At 41.3% G+C, this 19,849-nt stretch overlaps 1 protein-coding gene across 3 annotated transcripts in view; it reads left to right on the top strand.

The window, feature by feature from the left end:
• LAMA4 (laminin subunit alpha 4) overlaps positions 1-19,849 on the top strand; it is a 141,471-nt gene that overhangs the window by 73,442 nt on the left and 48,180 nt on the right. For all 3 annotated transcript variants that reach the window (XM_045798503.2, XM_087865405.1, XM_087865404.1), the window contains 5 exons: positions 4,043-4,154; positions 6,946-7,113; positions 9,564-9,757; positions 13,402-13,518; positions 19,676-19,824. In XM_045798503.2, coding sequence (XP_045654459.1) covers positions 4,043-4,154; positions 6,946-7,113; positions 9,564-9,757; positions 13,402-13,518; positions 19,676-19,824 — 740 coding nt within the window. The remainder of the gene's footprint in view (positions 1-4,042; positions 4,155-6,945; positions 7,114-9,563; positions 9,758-13,401; positions 13,519-19,675; positions 19,825-19,849) is intronic.

Below are 19,849 nucleotides of genomic sequence, written 5' to 3'. Positions count from 1 at the left end.
TCTAAAGTGACTGGTTTTGTCCCAACCTTCATAACCAATTCCTCTAGCCTCCTTTTGGAAATTCTACATCCCTTTCCTACCCTCTTACTTCTGGGAACCCCCTAAAGGATGCCCGTGCATTTGTATTCATAAATAGCCACTGCTCAAAAGGACCTCACTTCTACCACCGCTGATCACGTCTAGAAGAAAGGCCCAAGGACTATGTCAAGATTCTACTTTCCCATGTTCCCAAGGTACCATGCTCAAAGTCAGAGTGGCACTGGGCTACAAGCAAAAGTGGAGGCGGTGGCCCTCCCTCAATTTCAGTGCTACCCCTTGCCAACTGGACCTTGAAGTTGCAATGCGGAGCCCCAAGTCGCAGAGCCCCAAGTCACAGAGTCCAGTCTCCAAGAACTGTCTCAGGAGGGGCGGCACCATCCCCTCCACTTCTCCATCTCCTCCACCTCCACCCTACTCCTTCAGCCACAACAAAACCTCCTTGCTTTTCAATGTATCAAAGAGATGTTTAGAACTAGAAGGAAAGTTGGTCACCTGTATACATCAGAGCCTCATCTCTGAACCTGACAAAAATGTAGGGCAAGAAATAAGAATATATTTCAATTCTGAAAGCATGACTTAATACCTGGTGTATAAGTGATTGTGCTGAAATGAACGTGATGATGTAGTATAAACCCTCCTCTCAAGCAGCTCACAGTCTAGCAGGGAAAACAGATACATAAAACAAAACAATTATAACACAGCAATCAATAAGAGAGGCATGGAACAGGCTAAAGAGAGAACTCTAACGAAGAAATAATGAACTTGTTCACTAGGGGTACATGAGGGAACGTTTCTCAGAGATGTTGAGTACTGACCTACGTATTTAAAAATGACTGCGAGTTTATCAAGTACTTCCAAACAAGAGAAAATACACAAGAGCAAAGAGATATTCATAGTGTGTTCTTAGAACTAGAAAACCTTTGGCTATGGCCTAGTAAAGATCAGCTGCAAGGCAAGGAGCAGGAGATACTGCTGAAGAAGTGTTCTGAGGCAGATCATGAGAAACCTTGACCACCACGCTCAGGAACATGTGGACTTCATCCTGTGGACTTTGGAGAACACTGAGGTATTTACGTAGAACAATGAACTGATGAGATTTGAAATTTCAAAAACATTCCTCTGCAGTAGGGATGATGGACTGGCGAGTAAAGACTCTGAAGATATGGACACCAGTAGTCTGGAAAAGTCTAGACAAGTGTGGTTGATTGCTACCTTGCCTTCATTTGAGAAGAATTTGCAGTGATCAGTATCAATCAAGACTGTGGTCATATGAAACAGGAAGAGAGGCCAGAATGGCAGGGAGAATAAGAACAATTGGGTGACCAACTGGACATGAGGAGTGACAAGGAAGAAAGCTCTGGCTTAGAGAAATGACTATTCTAAGATTACAGAATGGGGGCAATTGGCCGTCTTAGTCAGTAGAGCATGCAATTCTTTATCTCAGCGTCATGAGTTCAAGCCCCACGTTGGGGGTAGAGATTACATTAAATTTAAATAAATAAATAAATATCAAAAAATAAAATTACAGAATGGATTACTCTGGATATTTCTCTGTGGATGCCCAGAGGGTAGTTAGAGAAAGATTTGAGTCTGCAGCTCAGAGGAGAGATCCAGTCTGGAAAAGTTTTTAGAAGCCATCCATGTTCAGGAGGTAGGGAAAGCCATAGGAGGTATCCCTGTACACATTCTGAAATGGCACACCAGTATTCCCACTACTGTTTCGTTCACTACTCTCATTTACACTTGTCTTCCAGAGTGATTTCTAAAAGTTTCCCCTTTCACTTTCAAAAGTGTCATAGCTTAAGCAGTAACATATATGATCACCCTAGACATTGATTATTATCCTCACTTAGTCTGGTTGATTTTTTTTTTTTAAATCAGTAATCTAGATACACTACCCGTCTTACACTGTATTACCAAAAAGTTCCTGCCACTTTCTATGTCAAATATGTACAAGGAGTGTTTGCTGTTGAGGGGAGTAAATGATTCATCTATTTTTAATGTAAACCATCAACCAGTTTATAGCTATGAGTTAATTTTTTAATTTCAGCTCTTCTTAAAGCAAGGTGCACTGGTTTTACCAGGGACCTGTACCGTGATTTTTCTTCCATAAGCAAAGTTACAGAAAAAAATAAAACTTTCAAATAAGGCATCGCTATCTATTAGAGCCAGTAAATTTGGAATTTAAAGTGACAGGCGGTCCTCTTTACCACGGAGTCTTTTATCAAATATATAGTGTATATCTAAGCGCCCTCTGGTGTTTGTCAGAAAGAAGTCTTCTTAGACGGATTCCATCCTCGACCTGCCTTTCCTTGCTTCAATTCAAAGTTTCCTTAAAAGAAAGAAGTTAGAAGACTACAGTAATTACAATAGGACTTTTTCTTTGAAGGATGAAGCCAAAGTAAAAAAAAAAAAAAAAAAATACAAGTGTTGTGCTTTGCAAATATAATTTAAACTGGATCAAAAATCAACTTGTTGAAAATTTCTAGATGTTTTAAACATTTGTGTCCATAATTTTTAAAAGCAGGGAGGGGTGACATCAGAATAAGATTCATCTTATTTTCTGCATCATGTAATTTTAAAATGGGCACAGATTTCATGTCTCTGGAAAGCATGAGAACAAGGCAAGAGGAAGACAGGCATTGGAGGAAGGAACGCAATGACTCAGAATGCAGGTGTCTGTTCAGAGAGCCCACTGTTTCGGGAAGCATATGATGGTCGTGTTAGTGCTGCACATGGAGCTTTATATGGAAGGGATTTGGGACTTGCTTGATAAAAAACCTCTGGGCACATATTTGCTATGATACCATTTCTTTTTTTTTTAATGATTTTTTATTATATTATGTTAGTTATGATACCATTTCTGCATTCTCTTCCTTGACTAAGGGCCACTTCTGTGGGTTATTCATGGAAAACATAAGAGCTTTTCCAGGTAAAATCATGGCATAATCCTCTGGCTAGAACACTGGAGGAGAGGAGAGACATTTGACACAGCCCCTCTGCTGTCCTGGTGAAAGTGTGCAGTGGGTCTACGAGCACTCTGGGGGGCAGAGCACCCTGCGTCCGCTCAGATGCCGCAGCACTTTGTTAGAGAACCGAGCCAGAAAAGCACCAGATGAGGCAAATGGGCATCTACCAAGTGTCAGACAGAAGAACTCCTCCGCTTACATATAACCCATGAGCCAATCTTTCTAATGATAAAAGGAAGTCCACAGTACACATCCCCAACGCCGTGCATACAGGCCAGTGTCCTGGCCTTGAACCATTTCTTAGATGAGCTTCTGCCCTTGCAGACGCAGAAATATGCATATGCACATACACACCCACACGTGCTTTCAGAAGCTGCATTTGAGTCGGGATTTCATCTCGACAAAGTGGGAGCTCTGAAAGAGAAGCTCCCAAGCGAAGAGAATGGAGTCTGCTTCTCAGAGAAGAGTCTCACTTCGAGCCAAATCTGCTTGAGTGGTTATTTGTACCCTAGTGCCATCCGTGTTGATGGGAATTTGGAATGCAGCACTGAAAACAGCATTGAGCCCAGTCAGCATAATCCTTTACATCTCTGCGGTAATTCAGTGTCAGCGCTGGTTGGACCACCCAGGAGCCACTGGCCGCACGGAGCATTTCAAGGTCTGCCTCCTTTCTCAACAGTTTCCCCTGTGAAACTTTAAGCTCTTCCGTCAGCACAATGTCAGATCGATCAGCAGACGTGGGTAATTTCCTAGTCTGGAATCGTGAGATACAGTAAAAATTCAAAGAGTGAATTCCATATGAAAGGCGGTTGGTTTGGACTGAACTGTGGCTGATGGCATAGGAATACAGCTAAACTGGTCATCACATCTGCCTTCACGCATGATTTCTGGGACCATTTTATACATTATAGAACTTTCACATGCCAAGGAAATTTATGTTTACGGAATACATTATGCCCACCCACTACTACATGCACAGATAGAACATTCCTTTCTCGTACGTTTAAGCTGCTGTTTATATGGATTATTTATAGGAAAGTCAAGTCTCAAGAAGGGGCAAGCTGGCTCAGAAGGAAAGCATGGATACCATTAACCATGCAACTCAGCTCGCGGAGCAAGCTCACGATATGAGGGATAAAATTCAAGGTAAATATATTCTTTTCTCATGCAGCTTAATGTCAAGGAATCATTCGTGTTGTTAACAACAACAAAAACATGGCTACTGTTAGTGTTTACTATGTGCCAGGAACTGTTGTTACAGTGTTATAGATAAGGTAATATATGTGCATTTATATATGTATATTACATATAAGGTCTTCCAGTTTGTCCATCTAGGATTTCTGAGCACTCATCCCTACTTACTATCTGTTGGTTGTCAAGAATAAATGTATAGAATGTACAGAATGTATAGAATCATTCCCTTTCCAGGCATTTCAAGGAAGTGGAATGCCAGAAAACCTTTCCAGCAGAAGAAATGGAATGCTATGGTGTCTCTAAAATGCAAGAGTTGAGTAGGAGTCATGTTTTTCTGGGCTATTCTCAGCAAAAACACCGCCTTTGGAGTGGCAGGAAACTGTCCACTAATCCAAACTGTCCTAAGCTCTCTCTATGATGCCATTTCCCAAAGACCAGGTAGGCAACATGCTCCCGTCCCCAAGCCAGAAGAAAAGCCTGGAGGGGATGTGGGAGATTTCTTTGCCCTAAAGCGTTGTGGCAGATTTTACCTTCCCTTTTAGAGGAGTTCTTATTTGTGCTCTAACTTCTGATTAAGTGTTGGCTATATTTTGAAGACTATCTTAAGAGCCCACTGAAAGCCAGCCTCCAATTTACCAAGAGAAAACAGGCACTTTCACTTATTGGAAAAGAGAATTTCCTTGGGTTACAGTCTGCAAAGATACAGTATTTGTGTGTTTCCATAGCTTTTATCCTATATATTAAGAGCTGGGTGACAACACCAAGTGCATCTCCGGGCACAATGGAGTAGAGGAGTCCACAGTGGGAAAGTCACATCTTTATCTGAAGTATAGGGAACATATTCCAGGCAAAGGGACGAATGGAGCCAAGACATTTGCTATATTTCCTTTGCTGGCTATAATACACAATAAAAATAAATGGCATGCATTTCAAACACCTCCCAGTCCCGTCCTCTGTTTCATGCTTTTGCATCTACCAATAAATTTTTTTTCATTTTAGAGTTACTATTGATTTTTTTTCAAAAGTAAGATTGAACCTAGATGAGCTGACCTCATCTAATTAAGAAACAAATACCCCTCTAGGCAGCAAGTAAAGCCAACATCCTAGTAAGCCATTCAGAGAAAATAATTCACCTTTGCTGTTGTAAATTTTTTATTCTAACGTGTTTCATTTGGAAGGAATCTCAGCCCTCTATTTGACCCTTTAAGCATAGGAAAAGATGAAAGAAATACAAAAGAAATGTAAATGGGAAACAATAATTTCCATCAGTTTACCTTTTAAAAAGAATGTATGAATAGTCTCCAAAGGCTAAGGCAAAAATGTTATTGTCCACGTTCCTTTTTCTAATCTACACCAGACATGGCTAAAATAAAACAGGCCAGAAGTGAAAATGTAATATTTGGATCAAAATGCCATAGAAGTCAGCACTGCAAGTGCTAGATCTAAGGGGGGTGCGGGGAATCTATGTTTAGGTTATTTCCGGAGTTAAGATTATAGATTTTACTAGCAAAGTGAATGTTTAATCCCTTCATAGTTTTGTTTCTAGCATATCTTGGTTTCCCTATGACTTTCTCAGTAATATTTACAATGTTAAAAACCTCTTACCCCGTTTATCTCCTTTCCTTCAGAATTCAGGGACACTACACAGTACCAACAGTGTGTCACTCCTTTTCCCCAACCATCTGTACGTAACTCCCGATGACCTTCAAGCCATTATCCATATAAAATACAAGCCCTTATCTGGCATGATTTATGTGACACCAGTGTTTGTTTACCCATCTTGTCTAGCCAACCGCGTAGATCATAGTAAACCACAGACACACAATTTCATTTATGCCAGGAAGATAAAACACTTCCTCCGAGAGCTGTCAGGGGACAAGGTGGCAATTACATAACTTTCACCCGATCATATTTAATAGAAAGAGAAAGTCAGAGAACAACTCAGCTCTGCTGGTATTTAGACAACTCGTCTGATCCCTCTGAGCATCAGCAGTCCCTTTGGTTCTAAAATTCTCCGGAAGTGGGGTGAAAATGACCCAGAATCAAAATGGCTCAATCTTGACAGTCATACTACGGAAGGTAAAAAGCAGTTGCAAAGTGTGTGTGTGTGTGTGTGTGTACACAAAATACATATATATATATATATATATCAATGAACAAAAGCTCTCATCACAATATAACAATCCTCTATTTTTATATCTGGTCTATAGAATGATCTGAAAGATCCGCTTGAACAACTATCAGTATACTCTCATTTTGATTTAGAGCTTTGGCCAGATCCTTGGCTAAAATATAATTAATATCTCTAGCACACCCTACATATGACAGGAGATACCTCAGAGGATTTTCTCCAAGTTCTGTATTTTATAGAAAATGTTGATCAAAGACCCCAGATTTGTGTGCCTTAAATGTTAACATTCAGGAATTACTATGGAAACCAGACACAGCTGAAGTCAGGACAGGCTTTGTATTAATCCCATTCCCATTCCAAAGACACCAAATGCGAAGCAGAGTTGTTTCCTCCAGGTTGGACTTCTCCTTGGAATATATGGTGAATTCCAATGCTGACACCAGTATCTGCAGCGTGAACATCATGGGTACCCCTGTCTTTAAACGAAACGCTCTTTCCATTTGAGGATCAGCCCTGCCTTTTGCCCTCACTGTCCATGTTTTCAGTGGCATCACTGTAAAATGCCCGGACACCCCAGCCTGCTTTCTTCTCTCACTGTGTCCTTCCTTTCAGAGATCAACAACAAGATGCTCTATTATGGGGAAGAGCAGGAACTTACCTCTGAGGAAATCTCTGAGAAGCTGGTGTTGGCCCAGAAGATGCTTGAGGAGATCAGACGCCGCCAACCATTTCTCACACAGAGGGAGCTAGTGGACGAGGAAGCAGATGAAGCCCATGAACGTAGGTGATTTCAACTCCTAGGGCGCAGCACGTGTCCGCTTCCTTTTGCGTCCAAGAGAGGATACTGATCCTCAGGAATGTTCTGTCAAAGCAAGCAATCCCCAATATTTGCAGCTATTATTTTTTAAGATCTTATTTATTTGAGAAAGAGAGCGAGCGCTCGCGTGCGTGTGCACGAGGGTGTGCGTGCGCGCGCACAGGCGCCCGCGCATGTGGGTGGGGAAGGGCAGAGGGAGAAGGAGAAGCAGACTCCCCACTGAGCAAGGAGCCCACCATGGGGCTGGATCCCAGGACCCTGGGATTGTGACCTGAGCCAAACGCAGACACTTAACTGGCTGAGCCACCCAGGTGCCCCTATTTGCAGCTATTTAGAACTTACATGTGGCCTCAGGGAATCAGTCAGGACAACTGACCCAGGATCAAGATTTTTAGATCCAGGCCCAAACTTGAGCTTTTGAAAAGAAGCTGAGATTCCACATGAATCTATAGACCTTAAACTCCTGAGGAGAAGAAATAGGGACTTCACAGTTGGTGAAAACATATAAAACAGGGGAAGAAAAACTAAGGGGAACCAATTTCCAAAACTACGATAAAAGAAATCTTATTGAGAAGGCAGTAAAGCTACAAGCCCAGTGACATTCATGTTCTGAGGTCTATGAAAGACTTTTAATGACTTTTAGCCTCCAGTGCAAATTTAACATTTCCCTTAATGATGAATGTAGGCAAGAAACCACGGTAGTATTAGCGAACCTATGACTTGGTCACTCTATCAGTTATCAACGACGATCTAACAACTCACCCCAAACGTATTCATTTAAAATAACCATTTATTTGCTCATGATTTCATTGGCAATTTGGGCTCAACTCAACCTGGACATCTCATCTCTTCTGCATGTAGCAGGTGCTGGGTTCCCTCATATGTCTGGGGCCTCAGCGAGGATTGCTGGGCCTCTCCCCCTTGTGGGGTGTTACCCTCAAGGAGCCTCGCCCAGGCTCATTCACATGGCAACAGTCTTCCAGGAAGGCAAGAATGGAACTCAACAATGTCGTATCGATCCTACTGGCTCAGACTGGCCCAGTGAGGAAATAGACTCTACTCTTGACAGGAAGAGTTGCAAAGAATTTGTGTCCATTTTAATCTACACAATCAACAAGAGCAGCCACGGATTTGGGTATCAGGTTTTAGCTGTACTCTGATCTCACAACATTCAGTTCATCAGTAATTCAAAATTAAGTAGTTACAAGTCCCACCTCTAGGTCTTGTTATTTCATGTATTACTAAAGAAGCACATGTATTGTTGTAGCACCAATTTGTTTTTTAATATCTTGGTCTTCTTTTTAAGTCTATGTTCTTTATTTTATGCATTTTGAAATACATGATAAGAAGGGGCCTGAAGGCTTCACTAGATTACAAAGGGTGCAGTGGCACAAAAAGGGTTAAGAACACCTGCACCACATTATTTCCCTAAGATCATTACTACCAATTTCTGCTAAAAATTATTGTGACTATTCTAGAAAAAGGAACACTCTTCGCTTAAAGAGATGTTACCATAACAAATGTATAAAGTCTTAGAAACAGTAAGAACTCAAGAAGAATCTTAGGCCACATTTCTAGGTCAGGATGAAGCCAGCACTCAGAAAGGCTGGAGCTCTGATGTCACAGACAAATGCTTCCACACTTTTTGCCTATTTTAGAATGTAACAAGTCTGCCCTGAGGAAATGAATCCAATCACATCTTCCACTTAGCCACCTTCCACCTGGCCAATGCATTTTTAACTACTTTCTTTACAGTCATGAATGTGTATCTTCAGCTCACAGTGATGAAAGAAAATACAAAACCTTGAAAAGTCTGACTGATATTCCCTGGAGGAAAAAGAGAATTAAGGCACGTAGTCAATGTATGTTACTTTGATCAGAGAATTAAAACATACACAGAACTTAAGAAAATATCATTGCCATCAAATCTTCATAGCATCCAAAATAATGGTTTAGGTTTGACCTAAAGAAGCTACCTAAAAACAATGCTTGAAGAGAATACAGAAAATGAGTGGTTGTGAACAACACTTGTCAGTAACAGACAAGATAATTTGGGTTATTTTTAATAGTAAAACTATAGTATATCCAAACCCCTTTGTCTGGTAAAATTATTAATAATCTGGGTAATAATAAACATAACATAAAGACATGATTTCCACAAAAAACCTAATCTCATTGGAAAACCTAATCAAACTCTTTTTTGGGCTGACTGTCATCCAAGGACTCTCAAACCCTTCAACATAGTAGTTCTTTCTTCAAGTATAAAACACGGGGCTATTTTTATGAACAACAGCTTCAGTCTCTATTGCTGAGAAAGGCATGGCCTGACAAGTTTGTATCTTTGCTAAATGCTGGATGGAATGAGAGGAGGCAGGAGAAGCCCACACTGAGGTTCTGTGTCCGTTTCTCCCAGTGCTGAGCCAGGCTGAGAGCTGGCAGCGCCTCTACAATGATACTCGCGCTCTGTTTCCTGTTGTCCTGGAGCAGCTGGACGACTACAGTGCTAAGTTGTCAGACCTGCAGGAGTCACTGGACCAGGCCCTTGACCATGTCAGGGATGCCGAAGACATGAACAGAGCCATAGCAGCCAGGCAGCGGGACCATGAGGTACAGTGGACACACTACCTATAAACCCATTTCAGACATATACAACCCAAAGTTTTAATAAGAAGGCACAGTTGGCATACGATTTTTTTAAAAATATTGATATATTCAATTATTCATATTTTAAAAATATTTATACAATTTTTTCCAGTGTAATTTGCTAATGTATCTGTGTACACCTAAATCGGGTTGAAAGCATGATAATTGTTTATCTTCTGCTTTGATAAGAATGCAATTGTTCTTGGTGCTTGTGTCTGTGTGTATGGGTATGTTGTTCTTGCAAGTGAGTTAACAATGTGCTATTCCTATGCTTACCTTTTTTTTAAACTGAGAGGACTAGAACACCAAAGCAACCCAGAACCATACCCTAGACCAAAGCATACCCTAGAAGGGTATGTGTAACTTTTGGAAAGGTATGATAAGCAAATCCCACAGCCTGGCTGGTCAAGAGCCGCAGGGATAGGGAGTCTAATTCAAGCCAAAGGTCATGCAAATACAAAGAGGTTAGAGAAATTCCCAGACATAGCCATAGCTTGCAAAGGCAGGCATCCCTATGGGGCCAGGATCTGTGCCTGCTCACCTTGGGGCTTAGATCTGGTGGTGGTCACGGCTGTTCCAAGCAATGCAAGCACTCACAACTACCACCATCGAGAGGGGCCATCTTCTGATAGGAAGACACGTGCATCTCTGGACATATTTATAAAGATCAGAGTGATCTAACAATGTCAAATAATAGGAAGCAACTATGAGCAAATTGATTAATTCTGTTGTTTGCTTTTATTGTCTGCAAAACCAACTTAAGTGAGACTCTCTGCCCTCATTTTCAGTCATCACCATCTCTCAGTAAGTCACTGGAAATTTTCCTAAATAAAAGTGAATTACCCTTATCACTGCCATTTTCTAATAGGAGCAATCCCTCAGCCAGTATTTTTTTTTAGAATAACAATGGTCAAGATAGGGACCAAAATGCCTCCGGGTTTCTCCCCTCCATTCCTCATGCCTTCCCACGTGCTCACCCCACCCAGCCTGAGCAGCTGCCCCATTGCAGTTCTGCCAGCACCACTCGCTCTGTTAAAACCCTTCATCTTTTCCTTCTGACCCTGTAGCAGTGCCTTTGACACTGCAGCTTGTGAACCACTGAGTGATCATAAAGTAAGTTTGGAGGGTTATAACCAGCCTTTTTTTTTTAATTGAAGTATAGTTGAATAACCAGCATTTTCTAAAAAGAAAAGAAAAAATAGAAATTATCAAAGCACAGCATCTATAGGAAGGTATGGTTTCATTGCATTTCTGTTTTGGCGTTGCCACATTAATTGCATTTTTTTACTGTGGGTCACGGTTAAGAACATTTGAGATACTGTCCTATAGGACAGCTTATGTCCCTTCGCATGCCGTGAGGGACCCTCTGTGATCCACCCTTGCCAGCCTCCTTGGCCTCGCCTGTTGCGGAGTCCCTGCCTCATACGTTCGGTTCAGGCAGTATCACACTCCCAGTACTCCCATCTGCCTGAACACAGACTTCTTTTTCTTTTCTCCTTCGCCTGCACAGCCCCAGGCATCACCTTCTCTGGGAGGCCTACTCCCCATCCCCAGGTTAACAGGTGCTCTCCTCAGCCATCCCATAATGCACCTTGTGACACCCCCGTTTCTGTATTGCGATCATCCCTTAACGGACCGGTCTTCCCCACTCGAACTAAGGGCTGAAATTTCACGTTTCACTGTTAGACCTGCAGCACAACTTAGACAGGAATAACAGCAAATTTCCAATCTTTTTACAAAACCAAAAATAACCACACAGTTTAATCATTTTGATATGTGCAAACGGTAGCCACACAACTAATAATTACATTATGTATTTCACCGTCCTACTCTCGCCCCAGAGGGTAACAGAATGATAAAAATCTTTGTCAGATTAATGTAAGATTCTGTGTTTTAAAAACCACTGTTTAGAGTCTCTTAAACCAAAGCTCTGCCTTCCCAGGATTGTTTCTATCATGTTTTTTTTTAAGGATCAGGAAACTTTTATTATTCTTTGCATATGTGAAATGGCTACTGAACATGCCAGATAGTGCTAATTGTGTATCATTTTCATAATTATTGGTTTTCAAAACTCTCTTTTGTTCCTATTGACCTCCTTTCTGTGGGAGTATCGTTATTTCGAAGCTAATTTTATTCATTTCTGTCTAATGCTATCTATGATGAATACGGTATATGATAAGTGATAAGCCCCTTCACTTGAAGCATATCATTTTCCAACTACTGCAAATGAACTTATCACTCAGTGCTGTTACCAGGAGGCTTTGAAATTTGGCTCTGACTTGAGGGCTTTAGCTATATTCCCTGAAGGCGACCAGATACGAGAGCTTCCAGCAGGGGTCATATGTCAGACTCTGCAAAAGGAAAACTGCTCTGAAGGCGCTAAGTTAATACCACCCTTTTTCACCTCTTTCCTTACATAGTTTAATATCCATGCTGTAAAATATTGCTTTTGTGTAGAGCTGTATAACTACCTCTCCTTGTGGAGACAAGAATAATTAACCCGAGATAGTCACACTGTATTAAGCTTGATGGATTTTGAGGGGAAATTGATTTTGTAATGTTCTTGCATTAAGAAGATGTTCGAATGGGATTCTTTTCTGTCCTTGGACCTCTATCTTCCCCTGTAGCAATGCTTTAGAGAAGATGGCTTCCGTCTTCCTTCCCACTAAATTAGAAAAGACTGCAGGCAGCACGAAAGACACTAGGATGAACTTTGGAAGTTTTAAAGTTATGTCCTTCTATATCTGGGCTTCTGTAACTATTCCCATGATATCTGAGATTATACCGTAAGTCATATATTTCAAATCCCATTCAAAATACTGTTTCTAAAGTAACTTCAACTCATTTTTTGCTCCAATTGTAAAATGAGTCTTACTTTTCCCTCTTGAAGTACCATTCTGGTTGCTTTCAAACTCCAAACTCATTTGAAGGTTTCTAATATTTCTTCAGAATCACAGCATGCCTGCTCCTGGAACCCAACAGTGAAGGTCGAAATTAAAGCATTCATCAAAAAACCCTTGGGTCATTTCCCTCCTCAAAAAGTCTGAGCATCTAACATAAAGAGCTCAGAGTGCAAGGACGGAAGATCGTAATTTCATGCTTTAATACTAGGGCCATTTAAATTTTGTTTAAAGGACTTTAAGATTGTTTTCTATATGCTTTACTCCTATCCAAATGAGCTATTTGTGCCTGGCCCAAAGTCAGCACATGATAAATGGTTTTTGAATTACTTCATTTTCCACTTACTGCAAATATAGAGCCTCTGTGGAATCCTGCAACCAGTGTCTCACTTTACATTTATAGAGAAAAAGTCAACAGCTCTTTCTGAAGTGTTCACTCTCTTTGAGATGATGGTGTTATAATTAATAGTCATAACTAAGTGCTTCAAAGCTCCCCAAATGCTCGCTTTTGTTATCTCCATATTATAAATGAGAAAACTGAGCATGACATGGGTAGAATTCCCCCAAAGTCATACAGCAACTAGGTGGCGGGGCTGGGATAGGAGCCCAGATTTATCTGAGCACAGAGACAGGAGGTGACATTGACCACTCTCCCTGATGCTTTCTCTAAAGTGACTTTCCACTCTCGCTTACTCTTCGTTCCCATAGAAACAACATGAGAGAGTGAGGGAACAAATGGAAGGGGTGAACGGTTCTCTGAAGACGTCTTTGGACTCTCTGACAACACCTCGTCTGACCCTTTCAGAGCTTGATGATACAATTAAGGTAGGGAGGCATGTGACTTGTAGCTTTGTATTTATAGCAGGTTGGAACAGCGGCTCAGTGTCACAGAACAATAATGGAATCCAATTCAAATCTGTCAAGTTAACTGGCACTATAGATCAGCAAGATCGGGTGACTGAATTTTCCAGTTTCCTTCATCGTATGGTGGCACTCCTCACATATGGCTATTTAAATTTAAATTTAATGACTTAAAATGAAATAAATTAAAATTGAATTCCTCAGCTGAATTAACCGTATTGCAAGCACTCCATAGCACCACATGTGGCTAATGGCTACTAAATTGGACAGCACAGACCTTCTTCCAGAAAGTGCTACTTAGATCCATCCTACTCACTGTTAACTCGTAAGTTGTGTACTTAATAAAACTAGCATACAAATCAATAAGAGACACATTTTTAAACTAGGAAATTTCCAGTAAAGTGCAGTGAACCAGACCATCCCAAAATTACTCTTAGCTCATTTTTATTACCTTTGAAAGGATACCATTTTAAAGTCATCTGATCACCATCTCATCCTTTGACTATTTCAGCACCAAGCTCTCTGTCTTCCTCTCCATCCCTACTCCCATCACTATCTTGATGACATCAAAATCCAGATGGATGAGCCCACCAGCTCTCAGACCTCCAGTTCCTGTAACTTCTCCTGCCCAACAAGATTTTCCTCCAGCCCACCCTGGTTATCCCTCCTATGGCCATATCCAGGGCTTCTCTTCAATAACAATACTTGCTCCCAGAGCCCCTCCCTCTCTTACCTACTTACTCTGGAATACGCACTCCAACAATTCTCTGACCACATGGAGACCTCCTCCAGCTCATTATCCTGCTCCTCTCATATCCTCTCTTCCCTCCTTAAGTAGCTAAAATGATCAATACAGTAGTCCCTCTTATCCATGGTTTTGTTTTCCATGGTTTCAGTTACCCACAGTCAACCTCTGTCTAGAAGCAGGTGGCCCTGCTTCTCACGTATCCGCACAAGGTCGCTTGTAGCCTAGTGCTACAGCGTAATGCCTGCATCAGCGTCCTCACTTCGTCTCATCACGTAGGCATTTTATCATCTCACATCATCACAAGAAGGGTGAGTACAGTATGATAAGATATTTTGAGAAAGAGACCACATTCTCATAACTTTTATTACAGTGTATCGTTATAACTGTTCTATTTTATTATTAGTTATTGTGGTTAAGCTCTTACTCAGCTTAATTTATAGATTAAACTCTATCATAGGTTTGCATGCATAGGAAAACCATGGTATATATAGCGTTTGGCACCGTGCACAGTTTCAGTTTCAGGTACCCATTAAAGGTCTTGGAACTTATCCCCATAGATAAGAGGGGACTACTGTATAATCAGTATTTGCAAACACCCTTAACTTGTATACCCACCTCTTCCCCTACTGTACTGGATGGAAATAGAATTCTATTTCCATATCCCAGTAAACTCAAGCATCATGGCCATACCAGAGAAGCCAACATAATGAATAACCCACCTCCTCTACTCTCAGTCTGCTGGTGAATTTGCTTCATACTTCACTGAGAAATAAGAACAGAGAGAACAGAACTTCCCTAATCTTTCCTCCCCAGTTCTACCAGCCCACCTACACCTGTATTCACACTTCTCCATTCCTTTCTATTATAATTAATGAAGTGTCCTTCTCCTGCCAAAGTCCCATCTCCCCACCTGTGCTCTGAATCCCATCGTTCCTCTGCTCAAAACAGTTGCAGAGTTTCACTCCCCAAAGTATTCCGTCTCTCTTCCATGTCATGCAACTCTTGCTCTCTACTGGACAATTACTACCAACATGTAAACATGCTCTAAGGATTTCCTATCCTTTAAAAGAAGAAAGTCCTTGCCTACATCCCCTCCAGTCTCTGCCCATTACTCTACTCTGCTCAGCTTCCCAGCAAAACACCTTGAGAGTCATTTACCATTGTCATTTCCACCTCCCAACCCCCCACTGTCTATTGTACCCACCCACTCCAAATGGGATCTCTTGCCCCTGCACTGAGACTGTTATCCAAGTTATCAGTGAACTCAGCATAGCCAAAACTGTGGTTGCTTCTCCCTCCTCAGCATTCTTAGCCTCCCTGCTGATTAACCTTTCCTCCTTATTTAAACACCCAGAGCTTTTATCCTGGCTGGTCCTTCTCCCACCTCATTGGCCATGTTTTCCCAGCCTCTTCTGCTAGCTTCACCTCTACACATCCTCTATGTAGTGAGTAGTTTAGGCTCTGCAGGCCACATATAACCACTCTCCCTTATTCTTTTTTGGTTTTTGTTTGTTTTTACTTTTTTGCAACTCTTTAAAAATGTAAATAATATTCTTAGCTAGAAGTAATATAAAAACAGGCTTCAAGCCATTTTTGGCCCAGAGCTCTGTCCATCCCTTCCTCTGATAATGAATGGCTTAGTTCTCTCCCAGGCCCTCTTTGGTACTTACACTTTCTCCCTAGTCAATCCCATTGAATCCCATGGCTTTAAAGAACATTTATATGCATGATCCCACAATTTTCAGCTCCAACTTTCATACTTCCACTGAGTTCCAAACTCTTACAACCAAGTGCTTACTTGAAGTTTTCAAGGAAGAACTCAGTGTGGTGTATAGCAGAATCATAATTTTATATACCACTTAGATGGCTAAGAGACATATCAAAATTAACACATTCTGAATAAAAACTGTTCCTTCCCTAGTCTTCCCCACTTTAGTAAGTAACACAACTCCATTTGCTCAAATCAAAACTCTGGAGTCATTGTTGATTTCTCTTTTCCCACCGGCCCATTTCAACAAGACCTATTGACTTATCTCCAAAATTAGTCCTAGTTTCTGACCACTCCCTTCTCTGCGGCTGCTCTGCAGTCCAAGGCACTTCACTGCCAGCATGAACTGCCAAAGGAGCCTCCTACTGATTCATTTGCCTCCACTCTTGCCCCTCAAGACTCATTCTCTATGCGGTAGCAGGACAATCCCTTAAAAACATAATCAGATCACATTATTTCTCCTTCATAAAACCTCCAGTGACACTTAGACAAAGAAACAAGCTCATTTTACCATGGCTCAGGAGACCCTAAATGACCTGGCTCTGGCCTAACTCTCTACCTCATTCCGTGTATATCTCTCCCCAACTCACTACCGTCCAGCCCACTCCTCTCTGTTACCCTCCAACTCTTACTCTGTTTTTCAAACACACCGTACTTTCCCTTGACCCCTGACCTTTCCACCTGCTATCTCCAGATCTTCAAATGGCTCTTTTCCTTGTGAACATTCAATTCAAATGGGGCTCTTACCCTCAATCACGCCCTAGCCCATCCCACCTATTGTATTTTATTCACAATACTTTTTACTCCCTGAAATTAACTTGTTCAATTATTTGATCACTTGTTTATCATCTATATATTCCCACTAGGTTGTAAATTCCTAGAAAGCAAAGACTGTATTCATAGCTATGTATTTTATCTCCTAAAAGAGTGCCTGGCACATAGTGGGCGTATGATAAATATTTGTTAAGTGAATTAATGAGTAAAGGTGGAATGCCCATGGTATTCTTCCTGTTTATACACTTAAATATAATTTTTTTCGAAGTCTTGCTCCCCAGGTGACCTACCAAATGTCTGGAGACTTAACACTGTCTCCATAGAAATAAACTCTCTATGCTGGAGCAGCGCTACATTCTGAGAAAACAAAAATAAATTAGACACAGTTCTTGCCTTCTACAATCATGTAGTCTGGTGGGTGGAAAAATCAGGTAAAATGATTGTAGTAGTGTGGGGGCGCCTGGGTGGCACAGCGGTTAAGCGTCTGCCTTCAGCTCAGGGCGTGATCCCGGCGTTCTGGGATCGAGCCCCACATCAGGCTCCTCCGCCATGAGCCTGCTTCTTCTTCTCCCACTCCCCCTGCTTGTGTTCCCTCTCTCGCTGGCTGTCTCTATTTCTGTCAAATAAATAAATAAAATCTTTAAAAAAAAAAATGATTGTAGTAGTGTGGTACACGGATAATAGAAATACATGGCCACTCTGAAGTCATCCTGGAGAAACTAAGGGTAGCTTGATAAAGGAAGTGATATTTGAGCTGAAATTGGAAGGATGAGCAGAACTTTTCCAGGTGGGTCAGACAAAAAAGAAAGCAAAGTTATCCCGGACAGAGAAAATATTATGTGAGACCGGCACAGGGGGTCAGAAAAAATCATGGAGCATTAAAACATCCGTTAGTGAAGTTTGGACCATGGTACGTAATGGGGTGGGGAGACGTGAGAAGTGATGAGATTGGTGAGAGAGGAAGGATCAGTTGATGAAGCCACCTGAGTAATCAGATTTGTTCCTGTAGAGCAATGGGCTGATTCTGAGACGAAAAATAATATGATCAGATTTGCTAGATAGAAAGATCACCATTCCTGTAGGCTGGTGCAGAGTGGGTTAAAAGATTCAAAGTCTAGGCTGGGAGAGAGGAGTTAATCTAACTCCTGAATAATCTGTTCAGAAAGGGAAGGGCTGAGTCAAGTCTGAGCAACACCAACTTTAAAAAGTGTCCTTCCCGGACAGTGAAACAGGAGACCCAGGAGAGAGCTATGTCACAGAAGCTAGGGAAAGAGAGTTTTAAGGCAAAGGCAGTGACCAACACTGTCACAAACCAGAGATAAATCCAGTAAATAAAGACAGAGAAGTGTCAAACGGATCTGGCAATATGGTGTGTGACCCTGGGGATCTTGGAAGAACCATCATTGTGGAATGCACTGCATCAACAAAGAAAAGAAGCTGGAGGGGAAGCTAGAGCCAAGGAATAGGTTTTGTTTGTTTGTTTTTAATGGGAGAGGTTAACTGGGGCTTGTTTACATCTGAGAGGAGCCAGTAGCTAGGGAGCAAGAACAGAAAACAGGGCACCATGCCCTATACAGACAAGGAACGCTTTTCCTCTAAAGTAGGAGGAAGATGCACAGAAAGATGTAGCTATAAATAAGTGTATAGGGACTTTTTGGTGGGGGGAGGGACTGGAGGATGGTGGCAAAGGGTTGTTTGCAATTCCTGTTTGTTGGTATTGGAGTCTGTGAGGAGAGTAGTACCCCCTTTCAGCTCCCAAGTTCTAAACAAGTTGAAAAATAAAATAGTAAATATAAAGTCCAAGAATATAACCTTCATTTCTGATACAGTTAAGATGAGGGCATGGCTTTAGGTCTCTTAGCCAAGAGGGGTTGCTAATACTCAATCCCAGAATTAGGCAGAGCTGCCGACTCAGGCAGGCAACACTGCAGGGTTCACGTGGGGGTTCTGTCCAGAACAACTTTCATTAGGGACAAACAGGAAACTCAGGCTTTCTGCTGGCACCTTGCTACCAAGAGGCGGAAGGTAGAATTAAGAGAGCCTACACAGTTATTCCCCCAAAATTTACCAATCAAATAAACCAGTCCCCCTCCTGGGAGCAGAGTGATGAAAGAGGTGGAGACGTCTGAGGTTTCACCAATTGAGCTCCCTTTATAGGGAGGAAACTTCAGGAGTATGGAAAAAATGATCCTGCTACAGTTAGCTGATGTCTCCCAAATAAAAAAAAGAAAAAGAAAAAGAAAGTGATCTATTTAGAATCAGATGGCGATGGAGGAAGGAAATGTGATTGGCCTAAGAATGGTGACAATGTTTAGAATCACTGTTTGAGTAACTGGGGAAAATGAATGATGCTTATTAGATTCAATAACTTAGAGATCATTTGTTTGAATTTCGGTTTTGTTGGAGTAATGAAGTAAAAAACAGACTAAAGTGGGTCGAAGAGTGAGTTAGAAAGTGATGGAATAGAAACAGCTAACATAAACACTTTTTTGGCTATATGTTGCTATGGAGGGAATAGAAAGGTAAGGTCATAACGCTGGGGAGATGTATGGTTAATGGAGGTTTATGTTTAGCTTCATTTTGTTTTGTTTTCAGATGGGAGAAGGCAGAGCGTGTCTGAAAGCTAGGGAAGCAATCAATGGAAAAGGAGTTGTTGAAGATGCAAGAGAAATAGATAAAATTCTACTTAAAGTATTTTAGACTCTGTAGACCTGGCCTGAAATTTACTGAACCTCAAAATAAGGGAGACTAGAGATTATCTTTTGGTGCTCCCTGGGGAAAGATTTTAAGTTATTCTAGATTCAATTCACTTTTTAAAATATTTTCTTTAGAATGCATCAGGGATTTATGCGGAAATAGATGGAGCCAAAAATGAACTACAAGGAAAACTATCCAACCTAAGTAACCTTCGTCATGATTTAGTCCAAGAAGCTGTTGACCATGCACAGAATCTTCAACAAGAGGCTGATGAACTGAGCAGGTAATATCCTGGTTTTAGAAATACA

The sequence above is a fragment of the Ursus americanus genome, chromosome 11 (genome assembly GCF_024610735.1).
Source record: "Ursus americanus isolate L20-20 chromosome 11, mUrsAme1.1.p, whole genome shotgun sequence".
Classification (NCBI taxonomy): Eukaryota; Metazoa; Chordata; class Mammalia; order Carnivora; family Ursidae; genus Ursus; species Ursus americanus.
The sequence above is the reverse complement of the archived record's forward strand: the minus strand, read 5'-3'. Positions and strand labels throughout refer to the sequence as shown.